We start from the raw sequence: 16,253 nt of genomic DNA, 5'->3' as shown, positions 1-16,253 counted from the left end.
GGGAGCACATCAAACAAAAGTATTTCTCAATAAATGACTAGAAATGGATTGTGGTTAGTTAACATTATATACTTGGCTTCAAACCCCAAAGGTGGAAACACACTGTGTACACATACAGCCCAGAACTACCACAAGAAGTTGCAGCAAATCCCCAATCCACTTTGAAAACATTCTTACAGTATTCTACAATAATATTTAAATGGAGATGCTGGATAAACTAGAGTATTGAAGGCACACAATGTGTCGTGCTTTTGCAGCCTAATAATTGCTGTGGTGAAGCAACATAGGGGCAGTGTAGTTGACAATGAGACTCATTTCTATGGCATGTTGTAGGGGGTGTTTACCTGGTGGTGTGGCTATGTCATGCTTATTTTGTGCTGCCCAGCTTCAATTCCCTAATTCAAAACGAAGGTCACCGCATATTATTGTACTTTGCTCAAAAATACTTTTTGCCAGCCACATTTCTAAAGTGAGCCTTTTCAACTGAAATGACTGCTTATCACATTATGCTTCTTTAACATAATCTCTTATCAGGGATGGGGAACCAGTTGAAGCAGCTGTCCAGATGTTGATGGATTACAAACTCTCCTGATCCCTTGAGCATTGTGGCCATGTAGGCTGGAGCTGAGAGAAATCAGGAGCCCAGTGACATCTGGAGAGCCCCCACCCATTCCTCATTATGCAAAACAGCAAAATGAACGGTTGTGGGGGGGGGGGAGAGAGAGCGCGCTGCTCTTGCACAAGAATTCTGAAAAGACAGCAGGTTGGGTTTTTGCACTTAGCTCTGTTCTGCTGCTATTGAATGTCTCATGTGATTTCCTGTTATTGTGATGTAAGCTACTTTCAGAACCAAATATTATTATTCCTATTAATTTGTATACTGTCCTTCACCCATAGAGCTCGGGGCAGTTCACAGCTTAAAAATGTAAGATTAAAAAAAAGCACAAAATACCTAATAAAAACAAGAACAACAAAAACCCCACCGCAAACCAATAACTTAAAAGGGTATAACCCAAAGGTCTCGATTCTTCTAATCAAAAACGGGACTACAATAGACCCTGTGCTCTAAACCCCGCCCCGCATGAAAGAGAGGCCGAATAGGTGCACAGGTGGTAGTCGCATCTTTGAAATATACTCGTGGGCGGGGCGGAAACGGAGAGAGATTCGGAAGGCGCTTATAGGCTGTCGACCTCTCGCGAGACTCTCCTGAGGAACGAGGGGTCTGGCTCTCGCGAGGCTTGCCGGCAAGGGTTGGCGGTTGGCTGACTGGAGGTAGTGGGGGGAGGGGGGGGAGGAGGATGAGGACGCTGAGAGAGGTCGGAGCGGCGCTGATGCGCGCCAGAGACGCCGTCGCTGACGGCCGGCGGAGGGCTTTGTGAGAGGCCCCCCATGGAGGCTCCGCTTCAGCGGGAATCCCCGCGTCGGGTACCAGAGACCCCTCCGACATCCCCGGGGCCCCCGCCCCCTCCTCCTCCGCCGCCCCCGCTGCCACCACCGCCATCCAGCCTGCCGCCGCTGCCGGGCAAACCGCAGCGGGAGGAGAAAAGAGCGGCTCTGAGTAAAGTGAGAAGCTGTTGGGAAGGGGGGGCGGGGCGGGGCGGAACAGGTGGGCGGGGCTTCCTTCCAGCACCAGGGACAGCGCGCGAGAGAGGGCGGGGCAGTAGCTGCGGCTTGTGTGTGTGTGCGCGCGCCCGCACCAAGGTGAGAAACGCTGAGAAAGGAAGGGCTGGCCGACAGGTAAAAACGCATGCGCAGAGAGGAAGGCGTTTTGCGCGCTCCTCCACCTGCTGGCCCAGCTTTTTAGCCAAGGGGACTCAGGACCTTGGTTGTTTTTTATTATTATTATTATTATTATTATTATCATTATCATTTACTTATACCCCGCCCATCTGGCTGGGTTTCCCCAGCCAATCTGGGCGGCTTCCAACAAAATATTAAAAATAACAATCAAACATCAGACATTAAAAACTTCCCTGTACAGGGCTGCCTTCAGGTGTCTTCTAAAAGTCAGATAGTTGTTTATTTCCTTGACACCTGATGGGAGGGCGTTCCACAGGGCACGGACCGCCTTTGTTGCCTTGGACAAGCCACGATCCGCTTCAGACCCTCCTCCGCATCTGGTTGAAGAGGCAGGCGATATCATAGCCACCGTTACCCACCCCGTTCACTATTGAAAGGGGATTCCAAGTCAGTGTTAAAAGAGTATGTAGTGTTGTGTAGTGGTTAGAGTGATAGGCAGTTGGGGTTCAAATCCTCACTGGGCCATGGAATTTCGTCCTAACCTACCTCACAGGGTTGCTGTAGGGAGGAAGGGGAGCCCAAAGCCACCTTGAGCTGCTTGGAGGAAAAGGTGGGATGTAAATGTAATGCATGCCAGGAATTGTGAGAGTTGACCAGAGGCAATTAATATTTCATCCAACAGAGCTTTACTGTTACTGAAGGCAAATGAGCATAATGGTTACAAATCCAATACATTCAGGACTGGCAGACCATTATGCTCATTTGTTTTACGTTTTTGCTCTGCTAACTATACATTGCAGTTCTGCTCTGGAGCAATATTGAGTAGAATTCCATGACAGGAATACATGTGTTGAAGCCAGACCTGGGGACTAAAATCATTTTGTCGTCTAAGAAATTGGTTGCAATTCTGACTAATACTAATGGGAGGTGTTTATTTATCCAAACATGGAATAAAAATAATGAGACAAATACTCCTGAATGATTGTCCTCAGTTTTACATGTGATGCTTTCTAGGTAGTTATACGGCGGCTACCTCCTAGCTTTACCAAGGAGCAGCTAGAGGAACAGCTTCATCCACTTCCTGCCCACGATTATTTTGAATTTTGTACCTCTGATCCCAGGTGAGAACATAGTTAATTGTTTTTATGGGGGGGGAAAGGAGGCATCTTAATCATGCTTGCATCACGCTATTAATACCAACAGGATCCAGATTCGTCTATACTACACTTTAAAAACAAACAGAATTATGAAAAACATATATAATATTAAAACATTTTACCGAGTTGAATGTGTGTGAAATGCAGCTGCCTTATTGTTGTTATCTACCATGATGTATGCCTGTGACATCATGGATTTCTTCCCACTAGTCTGGATGTGACACACTGACCTTTGAGAATATGATGAAAGATTCTCTAAAAATCTAATTTATATATTGTGGTTATTAGAGCCACACTCTAGCTACTTGTGTGTTTAAGGGCTAGTTCACATGTGTTCACCTCTCCTCAGGGGATACAAGCCCTTACAAAGCCTCTGAGAAAGCAGGGGTCGTCCTAGTGGATGGCTCTTCTTTTACCTTCCTCTCAGAGCTCATGTCCTGTGAGTTATCTCTTATCTTTCTTCAAATAGAACAAAATGTTTAGGTTATGAGAAAGCAAAACTTAAAAACACTGCCAACATTTGCAAATTTTGTAAGGATATGAGGCTTTTAAGTTACATGATTGTAGAACTGCAGTGGCCTGGTCATGTAATCCCTGCTGAAAGTGGGATTTCAGTAGCTTTTGTTATGTCATTTTGGGATATATTGGAAGCCCAAATTAGAGGCACCAAAACAGTGCTGGTGCGAAATAAAAGTTCTTCCATGTTTGCTGCATTGCTCTTCTAGGCACATTGCAATGAAACCATTCCATTATCTTTCATTTGAAGCCCTCTCATGTCGGATCTTCCAGCATTCATGGTTTCTCAGGCCCTTTGTACTCAGACTACTCAGCCAAAGGATGAGTGGATTCACTGTAGCCTAGAAAACACTGTATCCTTGAAGACAGATGCAGGAAGACAGTGACTAAAAGATGGGCTGGTTGAATTACAGCATACTTGGACACTGAGTGGAAAGTTATACGTACTGAACTTAGGCTCCAGACATTCCACATCTTAGTCTGTGCATGTAACAAAGCATCTCATGGCTTTTAAGAGTTTTTAGCTAAGAAATTTCTACTTCATTATCATTTTTGATTGTAATCCATGGGGTCACGAAGAGTCGGACACGACTAAACGACTAAACAACAACAATCACTATTTCATTGTTGTGAACTGCCCTGAAATCTGCGGATGAACGGCAGTATAAAAATAACAACAACAATTTCATTTGATGTGGAGGAATATAAAGCATGCCTACTTTGAAATGCCAATCTAATGTGGATAAACATCAATATTAATAGAATTAATGTAATTTATACTTTTACCTTTCTTCCTTTTAGAAGATAAACATAACTAACAAAACATTCACTTTTGTTTCAGTCTTTATCCTCATCTCTACTCAAGAGCATATATTAATTTTAGAAATCCTGATGACATCCTTCTTTTTAGAGATCGCTTTGATGGCTATGTCTTCATAGACAGTAAAGGTAACCCATTCCTTATTATGGCCAGAAATCTAAGACCCACACAACTAGTTCTACATGCTCAAAGGGTAGATAGTTTGTTTTTCTTAAACAATAGCTAATCTTGCCATGTAATGAAAGAAAAGATAGGTCAATATTTCCAAAGTTCAGATTTGCCAAAGGTGTACCATGTTTTAGAAAACATGTTTGTGTATGCTGTAGTCAAGGTTTCAGAGAATTCTTACTTGACCTCCAAAATGTTGCATGAAGTTTGATTATGGTAAACTCAGAAGAGCACAAAGTTAGATGGGGCCTCGCTGGTTATCATTCAAGGTTCTCTCAGTAGCAGGAATCTACCCAAAGCCATCCTTTTATGCACATTCATTTCCACTGATATGTGGATATATAACTAGAAATTATATATATAACTAGAAATTACCTTGATAGGTCTGTGATTGAGAAAGACAAGGTTGTACTTTGAAATCAGTTGAAGTTTTCAGATAAGGTTAATGTCTGTGTAGTGAACTGCTATTGATATATTTTATCTATTTATTAAATGATGTATCCCTCACCCTTAAGTAGGAATGCTATCCTATGAATTACAAGAGACTGAATAAATCACTTTAAAATGAAGTATAACCATACCATACATTATCTAAATGTTTTGATCATTCAGTATTGGCATCTTTGTTGATATATTAGTTATTTTGAGCTATGTTACATTTTTTTTTTGCCAGGTTTAAAGAAATAAAAATGAAAAGGTTTATGTGCCAACTGTTTAAATTGTCTCCAGTCCACCTCTACTTATAAGCATACTAGTGACCATGGATTGAGATTTACATTTGCACTAAGAGATGTATTTAGCTAGAGTAGTGAAGTTTCAATAAACATTGTGATGCAGATGTGACCAACCCAACACATATCTATCTGCATTGGCAATATCTGTGCTTGTGCCTACAGTCTTTTTCTTCTGGATCAAGACAGTTTGTCATAAACTAAGTCAGTGAAAAATAAAATTTCCTATTTTAATTCAGGTTTTTATACTCGAGGACCTGGGAATAAGTTCCTCTCAGTCTCAAAATGTGCATATTATTTACCTTCAGTTACTCAGCCAATGTGTGGTTCTTTTAAGGTTTAGAATATCCAGCTGTTGTTGAATTTGCACCATTCCAAAAGATTTCTAAAAAGAAGCTGAAGAAGAAAGATGCAAAAGCTGGAAGCATAGAAGATGGTAAGCTCATTTTCATGGCGAAAACATTTTCCCGATTTACTGCGCTTAATGGATAATTTCTCATGCAATATATATGACATGCAATGATTAACTTTCTTTTCAATGGTTTTTTTCTTTCATAGATCCAGAATACAGAAAATTTTTAGAAAGTTATTGTGCAGAAGAAGAAAAAATATGTGCTAACCCTGAGACTCTGCTGGGAGAGATTGAGGCAAAAACAAGAGAACTCATTGGTCTGTTAAGATGATCTCCTCCATTAGTGAATGCTTCTGAATTATATGATCATATTTTATTAGTCCCACATTAGCACTCTTGAGGTTACAGTCATTAAATTATGGTTATCTCTAGCACCATTTCAGAAGTTCTTAATAAAAAGAACATCCCCTGTTTATTCTCAAACATTAGCTGAACAACAGATTTGGGAAACTAGCACTCTGCAGGCCTGTACTATGTCCATATAGCTATGAGGTTTGTGAGATATCGTTAGTAGTATTTTATGATCATGAACTGTTGGTGGGCTAGGGGTATAGATGTAAAAGGTTTTAAACCTAAAACTCCTTAATTTCATAACTTATTGTGTGCAATGCAAGTTTTGTGTGTTACACTGGCCTCTATAACACTGATACTTATTTGAGATCATAAAAGGCACCAGTTGGCTATCAGAAATACACAAAACTTTTCCCCAACCTGTGCCACTTCTATAATCAAGAGATTATTCTACAATAAAGAAGAGGTTGCTCTGTTGTTTCAGCCCTGTCTTCCATTATGTTAATTTTAAAATTGAAAGTTTCACTGAAAGGGAAGTTTTGCTGAAAGGGATTAGCATTGGAGTTTGATCCCAATTAAAGTGAATGAGATAAAAACAAACTCTTTGCAAACTCAAGGTCTGGAATTGGAGCGGGGGCTCAAAATGCTACCAGCACGGTAAAATAATTCATTTAACAACACAGTAACTACTCCTTTATACAGATTCAGCAGTTAATAAGCATTCAGTATTGAATGCTGAGGATGATCTCTAGGATGAAACTCCTGGCTTGTTATTAGTAACTTCCCTAATTATTAAAAACGTTATACAGACCATTTATGTGGGTATTGATAATAATCAATACATACTGTAATCTTATTTTACCAAAATGGTGGAAGAAATCCTAATTACTTTGATAATCAGATGGTTAATAAAATGGAGTGTGGAAAATATCTAAATAATATGCAGTGCAATCAAAGAGATAACAAGGCATTTCCATTGCATCTCAGTCCTAATTATGTACATATGAGAGGACAGAATAATGTGACTCCTACTCCCATAAGACCCAGACAGCATGTTCAAGGATGATGAGAGTTGTATTCCAACAATATATGGAGAGCCACAGTTCCCACCCAACCCATTATCCAGTCCTGTATTACATTAATAACACCTGTAAAAAGGGAACGTGGGTCAGCTGAACTGACAGTTTTACCTATCATTAGGTTGCTGAACAGTTTATGTCTGCCAAAGAACCATACCATTCAACAAACCAATGTGGGTGATCTGATAATGTAGAACTGCTTTCCATGCTGCTTCAATAATATATGAATTTATAGGATTTGAGGTGGAGTAGTAGTTTTGATATCCATTTACACAAACTTTTATTTTGATCCAAAATGTATACATTTTAAGGACTTACCTATACAGATAATAAACTATGGGCCAATACAGCATTAAATATGAGTGTGCTGGTGTAAGCTGGTAGTTAAGATCACAAGGTATGCTCGACATACGTGGTTCAAATCTTTAGCCAGTTGTGGATTCACTGGCTGCCATATCTCTCGGCTCCAGATCTATAATGTTTATTACAACAGACTGCCTTACAGGGTTGGTGTAGGGAACCTTCTGCCTGTGGGTCTGTTTATATAGATGATTTAGGCTCGCCAGACCTCCCCATTTAGTCCATGAGGCCATTTCAGCCAAAGCATAGGCACCATCCCAACAGCTGTCATATGCAATGTCAGATGTGGGGCAGATAATGATTGTGCTCAGCTAAAAAGAGGTTTGAAGCTGATTGTCGGGTGTTGCCAAGTCTCATGCAAAGCGCTCTGTGAGACCTGTGTTGGCACTGTATCATTATTGTATCGTCAAGTGATTGACAGGTGGACAGTCCTACCTACCTGTCAAACCTGACCCACTATGAGTAGGGAGAGAACAATCTGACCCACAGGTCAGAATCAGTTCTCCCTAATACACCTGTTGTAAGGATTGTAGAGAAAATATATGAGAAGTGTTTTGAGTACTTTGGAAATTATTATTGATTTTACCTACAACTGACCTGCTGTGTCTACAGTGAAAATGTACAGGAATCAGAAGCTAAATTTTACATGACAATCAGGAAAAAGTGTGCAGATTGATGTTCCAGTGCTTTTGCCACTCATTTCTATCACTATTTGATCAAGATTAAAATTATGATTGTGTACACAGGTAAATCTTCCCCCCACTGTTTTCAGGAGTTTAACCATTACCTAGATGCTACTTTTGCACAAATCTATAGGAAGAATTTTACACAAATGCATATTTCATTAATGGCAAACTTTTCAAGGCTAATTTAAGACCACTGCATGCAATCAAAACACTAACCAGTCAGGTAGAAGATGGTATAACAGTATTGTGCAGCACAGTTTTTTCCTCCTTTAAATGGTTGCATCCATAATTTTTTTATATAGAAAAATAAAATATGATATAGACATCAAGTAATCTCAGATACTTGTCCAATTTTACTGATTTTCCAAACTATTATGATAAGAAACGATGGTTTTATGTAATAGAGTAACAGGGACTTTCTATATGGCCCATTATGAAATTGTGTTCATTGTCATATAGTAATTACATTTTTAAAGCTTGAATGACAAAAAATCTCATTTATAATCAATCTTATGTATTAGAAACGAGATACTATATCACTTTTTGTGTTTTAGCTAGAAGAACAACACCACTTTTGGAATATATTAAAAATAGAAAATTAGAAAAACAGGTATGTTTGTGTTTTGGAATAAGCCCTAAACTTTGTGCTTTAAGTTCTTTTTAATATTTCTACAAATCTACATAAAACATTTCCAATGTTTTAGAGAATCCGAGAAGAGAAAAGGGAAGAACGAAGGAGAAGAGAATCAGAAAAAAAACGCCTAAGGGAAGATGAGAAGCGGAAGCGCAGAGAGGAAGAAAGGCGTAAAAGAAAAGAAGCTGAAAAGCAAAAGAAAATGGCTGAAAAAGAAATAAGGATCAAGGTATTTTTTCCCTGCTATCTCCCATCTTTCAGATGTACCAGAGTTACAGTAGGTTAGCTTGATGTGTATCCTTACCCTAAATGCATGCATGTGGAAGAAGTCTCATTGATTTCAGTGCTTCCATGTCAGTGGCTTAGGACTATAGCATTAGGAACATAGGAAGTATATTCAAGTCACTGAGTTCAGCCAAGTATTTGGATTCCCTATTACAGAATTTTTATTTTTAGAGGGGTTTTTTGTAGAGTGCCAAACCTATCTGAGCACTTGTAGAATCTGACTTCTTAAATCTTGCATTAGGCTTATGTCTTGCATTGTAAAGTAGATGTGTAAATTTCCCATTCCTAACTCAAGAAAGTAGTTACCATTTTTAAGTTCTTTAACTGAACCGTTTTCATTGGCAGTTATCTGTGTCAATGAAATATGAGTTCAAATTCTGCAAATTCTGCAAATCATGAAAGTAAAAGCAGAATTAAATTTTATGTTGCAAAACTAATAATCAGATATTTTTTTCTTTTTTTAAAAAAGCTGTTTCCCCCCACTAATATACAGAACAGAGAAACATCACAACAGTGATTTGAATTCTAAGATAAGTTAACTTAAGGAAGGTTATAGAATGAAGTTTTCCACCTCTCTTTTTATCCCTACAGCTGCCTGAGTCCCCGCCCCCAAACCTTTTGAGCAAGGGAGAGGGTGATGTGGATGGTGGCATTACCCAAAATTAGGCTTGGATCAAAAGATACGTTAAGGAAGCTCACAAATGAAAAGTTTTCAATTCCCTCCTCCACCTAGCAGCTCCTGGGTGCCATCATACATTGTTCAGAAGGGCCCCTGGGTTTCCAGAGAGGCTTTTCAGAGGTTATGGGGGAAATGTGAAACTCCTACTGTGAACTCCCTACTGTGAGCTTCCTTAGATTATCTTACATTAGGATCAGTGCCAGCATATAAAAAGGCAAAAAAAAAGCAGGCACTGAATAAAATATATCCTTGCATGAAATAATACATGTAGTAATAATTGTGGTTCCCTTTTGAGATTCTTTAGAAAAATCCAGGGGATACAGACAGCATCCCATCTCTTGCAGAATGAATTGTGCCCATTTAAAAGCAGACGGATATCTTTCCACATACTTACATATGTATACACACACAATATCATACATTTATGGTGTATTCATTGCATTCTAAAAATTAACCATATACTATTATAGTTAAACAATTCAATATATTTGAAGAGCATGTTTGAACAGAGAATGCCAGAACATTAGAGGGAGTTAATGCTTTGTCAATCAGTTTCCACATTATCTAGAATTTATTTATATATTTATCTGAATTTGTATTAAGAGACGCTGGTAACTTTTACAGTTATTAGGTCTAGATATGACATTTCTTCTTGAGGGTTTCTGTATATTTCAGACCCACAGCAGCAGAACTGCCTTGCATCAAGAATGTGGAAACTCTAGATTCTTTCATCAGTGCTAAGCAGTTATAAAATGTAGTTTATTTCAACGGGCGATATCTTGGTGTGTGGTTAATTCTCTCACTGAAATTAGGCATACTTGTTCAAATGCTTAATTGTCGCTGGATCGTGATAACTTCTTTTTTAATTGGTTTTGAATGCTGATGTCATATGGGTGGGGGTTTTGGGGGGAGGGGCTAAGGACACATCAAGCAAGTATGCTATAAGTGATACGTCACTTATATTATATTTATAATATAAATTATAATTGATTATTATAAGTGATAAGTGCGCGTCAGTGTATTCTGTAAGATGTTAACATTTGTAAAGATGTAGAAAACACATTTATAATAGTCATATATTTTACAAATATATTTATTAGCTTCTTAAGAAACCCGAGAAAGGCGATGAGCAAGCCACAGAAAAGCACAGAGAAAAAGAAAAAGCTGACATAGACGAGAGTAAATGGGAGAAATCACCTGGGCACGGGAGTATAAAATCTAAGCCCCTGGAAGGTTCGCTGAAGGAACTTAAGGAAAAGTAAGTAGTGCTTTATTTTGAAGATGGAGTTACATCCTCAAGGCAGTTTAAATTGGTACATCCCTTTGACTTAAAACCTCTGGGTTTTTATCCAAAAGCAACTACAGCTTGTCATCTGAATCCAATAAACTATATTAAAAAGGTAAAGGTAAAGGTACCCCTGCCCGTACGGGCCAGTCTTGACAGACTCTAGGGTTGTACGCTCATCTCACTCTAGAGGCCGGGAGCCAGCGCTGTCCGCAGACACTTCCGGGTCACGTGGCCAGCGTGACGAAGCTGCTCCGGCGAACCGGCACCAGAGCAGCACACGGAAACGCCGTTTACCTTCCCGCTATAAAGCGGTACCTATTTATCTACTTGCACTTAAGGGTGCTTTCGAACTGCTAGGTGGGCAGGAGCTGGGACCGAAAGACGGGAGCTCACCCCGCCGCGGGGATTCGAACCGCCGACCATGCGATCGGCAAGTCCTAGGCGCTGAGGTTTTACCCACAGCGCCACCCGCGTCCCCAATAAACTATATTAGTAGTCTTAATTATGGTTTAGGAAACAAACAAACCTTAATTCATGCTTTATGAAGTTTTTCTCTGTCATACAACATGCTCATATCACATGGCCGGGAGCTGATATTATTCTGTAACCGCCCCGCCCCCCGAGATCTTAGGATGAAGGGCATTATATCAATCAATCAAATAAATAAATAACCAACATTTGACATCCAAAGCTAGGCAAGGAGTAACCAACTCTTGACATTCTGGGACTCCTAGGATCTGTAAGTCTTTACCTTATACAAAATAAATTATTGAATTCCCAAAACCCTTCCTTTTTTACTTTAATAATTATAAACAAGATATGTAGCACAATCCTGTGCATACTCAGAAGTAAATACTTATCTAGGAGTAAGCCTTACTGAAGGCAATGGGACTTACTTCTGAGTAGACATAGTATTGCACTGTTGGCATAGCTGGCCCTTACTCCAACACCACTAAATAAACTGGGAGCTTTGTTTAGGCAGCATATGCCTTGTTACCTGAGTTTTAAGCAGTTTGTTTTTTATGTTTGGATTTTTCATTTTTTAAAACACAGGTCTCAAAATGATAGTGATAAAGAGCAAAGAGATTCAGAGAGAAGATTTCGCGAAAAAGAACCTGAGAGACAAAGGTATCGACTGGATGATAGCCGAAAGCACAGAAGTCACTATGAATTTGACAAGTTTGTGAGAAGGAATGAAGATGAGGTGAAGTGGGGAAAAGGATACAGCCAAGATCGAGGGAAGAAAGTGAACTACAACTACAGCTTCACTGTGGACACAGTAGACAAACTGGGTAAAGAGGACAAGTGTGATGACATGGCATCCAAAAAGGAGCGCATAAGAAATAAGGTTCTTTTATTCATTTAGGATAATCTTTCATTAGTAAAATTACTTCAAGGTCATACAAGATTTGCTTTTGACATCTCAGCATGAACTTTTTAAACATTTGATTTTCACTAAAATGAAAACCTCCATTTTTTTAACTCAGCAAAAGCTGTTAAAGTGATAGGTATTGGAATCTGTCTTTGCTGCTAATGATGCCTCTGTTTGCATTTTTAAAATGCATGCTTTTATGAAGCACAGTTCTTAGAATCTGGGTTGTTTTAAAAAAATGTTTATCTGTTTTAATAAACACATGTCAGAATGCTTATGCTCTCCCTGATAACCTATACTCATCTAATCACTCAAAAATATTGTGCCCTTATGTTTGGACCTACTATATTACTGCTAAGGGAATCAATAGCCCAAATGATCTAAGTTGAAGTAACGTTGCTACCAGTTGAATAATAGGAGGTAGAAACCATGATCATTACTTCAGTTGAGTACATAGTTATCTTAAAAAAGAAGCAGAAACTAATACAGCGGTACCTCAGAAGCCGAACAGAATCCGTTCCAGAAGTCTGTTCGACTTCTAAAATGTTTGAGAACCAAGGCACAGCTTCTGATTGACTGCAGAAAGCTCCTGCAGCCAATCGGAAGCCACAGAACCGCAAAGGAAGTTTGGGTTACAAAGAACGTTCACAAACCGGAACAAACACTTCCGGGTTTGCGACGTTCGGGAGCCAAAACGTCCAACTGGCAAGGCGTTCAACTTCCGAGGTACGACTGTATTATGAAGATTTTCAAAGTAAACTAATTTAACAGTTTAGCTGTTGTTAATATTGATGTAGCCCAGCAAATCGGTAATTTACACATGGGTATCATTCTTGCACTTGACCCTGTGGATATGTGTAGCTGTAACATTGCAAAGAATGAGTTCCTGTGACCCAGCAACAACAGCATTCTTTGTGCATTAGATAACCCGGCTATGCTGCTTGTCATTTGGAATCCAAACTCCACTTACCTGGAAGTGAGCCACATTTAATTCCTTAGGACATACTTCTGAGTAGACGTGGTTGAGATTGTGCTGTTAACTACAATTTATCATGGATGTGCAGCATGATTCTAAACAAGTTTACTGAAAATCAAGTCCCACTCACTTCTATAGGGCTTGCTCCCCACTAGGTTTGTTCAGAATTGCAGCTTTGGTCTTATGGTACTGTAAGGCCTTGTCATTCACTGGTTGAAGACAGAGGAATGGTGGGAAGAAGGCTAAGAGCCTGTGGGGTGGTGGTGGCACAACAATGAGTGGTCGAAGGGAAAAGAGGGGGACGACTGGTAAGAGGAGGTGTTAAAGTTGAAGAGGTAATAGGGTTTAGTGAGCTGGGAGAGTTTGTGTCAACAAGAAGTTATGGTTAAGCCCTTACTGGCTAGCTAGATTATTAAATCAAGCTCTATTTTGAGAGGTTAGCTATGAAGTTATTATGCTACCTTTATACCTTGTAAACTGTAGACTGTCTTCGTGTTTGAAACTGTTTGTGCCCATATTTGATTGCAGCCAAATTTCTTCTAGTTATTATAACGAATTAAAATTTTGTGAAATTTTCCATCTTTGGTACTGTGTTCTGAAGTATCACTTTCCTCCCAAAACAGCAATCTGAATTTGTCCAGTATTCTTTTAATTTGCTTAAAGTACTTGGCTTTCAGGGGCTAAGAGTGAGGTAATAAGTGTCAGATATTTATAACCTAGTTTTCCCATTTGTTGTTAAATCAGTTTGTCAAAAAAGTCCTCTTTTCTTTCACAGAACAGTTAAGACATTTTGAGATCTCCTGTGTGGATAATAAATGATTTTCTCCAAGCCTTAATCTCCTTTCTTCTTATTTTCTGCACAGGATCGGCCAGCCATGCAACTATACCAGCCAGGAGTTCGCATTCGAACACATACGGGGTCTACAAGTAGGTCCTATGACTGCACTGAAAAGTCTTCAGAAGAAGCTTATGATAGAAAGTATGAAGCAGACAACTCACCTGGAGGTGGTTCTGAGAAGAGCGAAGAGGCAGAATAAAACAACAAGGACAGAAACTTCAGCATTTAAGACGTAGTGTCCCGCAAAATATTACGTTCTCGGAATTGGCCCACCATTGCGAAGAAAACTTTTTTTTTTTTTAGTTTTCTAGTAGAAGTTTAGGCCACAGGCAATGTTACATAAATGTGCAAGAGAATATCATCACTGTGCACTTACACTGTTTCCAGCTATATGCATGTGAAGGCATCTTTCATCCCAATGCATATAGATACATATTTGATAGTATGTTATGATAGTAATAGCATGACTTTTAAAGGCTGTTCTTCAGGTGGATTTCATTGCCATTATCACTGACATGTTACGCAAATACGTGCCTCTATACATAATGGAGTGATGGCTCACATAGGCATAGGGCATACTGTGGCTTGAGAAGTGGGAAGGGTATTTATGACACAATGTTATTAAATATTACAGTAGAATTCAGGATTTCGAAGCTTCTGATATTTTGAGGCATATTTTGAGGTTTGTGTTTTGCATAAAACTTTTCTGAAATGTTCCACTCTAGGGGAATTCTTTAAAGCGTGCATTTCCATCAGTTCTAACCGAGGCATTTTATGTTCTATAAATTGCATTAACAGGTCTCAATATGACAAGACCATGAGAATAAGACATTATACAGAGTGTAGCTGTATTTACATCAGTCGGGAGAATAACACACAAGTACATTAGCCTGGTCCTGTAAGGAGTTAAGTCCCAGTTTAGTAAGTGCATTGCTGCATAAAGAACTATAAACAACAAATTACCCTTGTAATTAAGATAATGTTTAAATGATTATTACAGGACAGTACTCAACCGCAGGATCATGGGTGGTTAAAACGCACAATTTGCACATTTGTGTCCAGTGTCTGCAGGCCTCAGTACCTCAATCCATTTACATTGGTTTTCAGGGGAAAACGAGGCAGAAAGGCAGCATGATCCATCTATTATATTTTGGGTTGTGCCAAATTCCAATGAAGGAGAGTGGGAAGATTGAAAGCCTAGCATGTGCAGGTGGGATGGGAGTGCTAAAGCTTTCCTTCTTCTAGCCAAAAGCTGCTTCTCCCTCCCAGCAAGCAGCTAATGGGTTGCAGTTCTGGGTCAGTTGCTCCTCCTCCAAGTGCTTTTCTTCCACCAGGAGTTATTTTCAGACTCAAAACCCCATCTGAAGAAAACCAGCTTTGGGCAAGCAGTTTCAAGGGAGAAAGGGGGGGGGAGTGGGTCAGCACTTTCTGCCCATCCTGCTTTATAGGAATCCAGAAGCAACCCATGGGTCTGGTGCTGTAATGTCTAATTTGCTCTTTCATTTGCTAGAACATCAGGTAAGTGTCTGTGTTCTTTTGTTTCCGAGTTGCTTTTGCCTTGTAAAAGGTTTTGTATGTTTAGACCAGAGAAAAGCCTGAATATTTAATGCTGTGTCTGTCATGAAATAGCATATTTAAAGGTTTCGCCACTTTTTAATATGTGATATAAGTGACATTGTTTTGTATGTTAATATTTCATATAGTATGTTTTTACATAAGTCACCAGTGGAAACACTTATGTTGGTAGGTAAAAGCTATGGAAATAGAATGTGTTTGAGGGAATAAACTGCTACGACTGTTCCCTCTGTTTATTGTGCTCGTTAAGAATCCATTTTTTGTGTATATATTCTTGTTCTTAGTAAGCAACTGCACAGGCCTTGGTATCAGAGCATCACTCTGACAATACTGATATGCTTTTTGTTTACCTGAAACACAGATCTTCTTTTGACTACTTTTTTACATCATGTGCTCAACCTTTTTTTACTGTCATCCTATCAGCATTTGATTGTTCTAATGTAAATAAAGGGGATCATCTGGACCTTCAACCACTAGAATATTAAACTGAAATCTGATGATCTGAATAGTGCTTCGCCTGATGTGTTTTACTATTATACCAAAACGATTAAAAAATAGGATTCTTGGATTAAAAATACCAAACCAGCTTCAAAAGTACTATGCTAATCTGACTCTCCACTCGATTTCAACTATTCTTTTGTTTCCC

General features: G+C 39.3%; 1 protein-coding gene and 1 long non-coding RNA gene across 3 annotated transcripts in view; both read left to right on the top strand.

Annotated features, from left to right (window-relative positions):
* The window catches only part of LOC308476003, an 81,804-nt gene that overhangs the window by 44,631 nt on the left and 20,920 nt on the right, over nucleotides 1-16,253 (top strand). The window lies entirely within an intron of this gene.
* On the top strand, nucleotides 1,274-16,113 carry UPF3A (UPF3A regulator of nonsense mediated mRNA decay). Of its 2 annotated transcripts, none has more exons than XM_081003143.1 (10): nucleotides 1,274-1,563; nucleotides 2,755-2,861; nucleotides 4,255-4,361; nucleotides 5,470-5,568; nucleotides 5,691-5,801; nucleotides 8,515-8,570; nucleotides 8,665-8,823; nucleotides 10,659-10,816; nucleotides 11,900-12,138; nucleotides 14,058-16,113. In XM_081003143.1, the coding sequence occupies exons 1-10, from the start codon at nucleotides 1,390-1,392 to the stop codon at nucleotides 14,123-14,125; spliced, it is 1,278 nt and encodes a 425-aa protein (XP_080859269.1). In that variant the 5' UTR covers nucleotides 1,274-1,389; the 3' UTR covers nucleotides 14,126-16,113. The 2 variants fall into 2 exon arrangements, with proteins under 2 accessions (XP_080859269.1, XP_080859268.1); XM_081003142.1 differs by having other exon boundaries at nucleotides 11,900-12,194.

The sequence above is a fragment of the Podarcis pityusensis genome (assembly GCF_964106645.2).
Source record: "Podarcis pityusensis genome assembly, chromosome: 4".
Lineage (NCBI taxonomy): Eukaryota > Metazoa > Chordata > Lepidosauria > Squamata > Lacertidae > Podarcis > Podarcis pityusensis.
The sequence above is the reverse complement of the archived record's forward strand: the minus strand, read 5'-3'. Positions and strand labels throughout refer to the sequence as shown.

What these genes read in the sequence shown, in the direction of transcription:
- UPF3A (XM_081003142.1), top strand. Translation starts at nt 1,390, where the DNA reads ATGGAGGCTCCGCTTCAGCGGGAATCCCCGCGTCGGGTACCAGAGACC. An exon ending in AAAGAGCGGCTCTGAGTAAA is followed by an intron (nt 1,564 to 2,754) that starts GTGAGAAGCTGT and finishes GATGCTTTCTAG; the next exon opens with GTAGTTATACGGCGGCTACC. An exon ending in TGTCTTCATAGACAGTAAAG is followed by an intron (nt 4,362 to 5,469) that starts GTAACCCATTCC and finishes GGTTCTTTTAAG; the next exon opens with GTTTAGAATATCCAGCTGTT.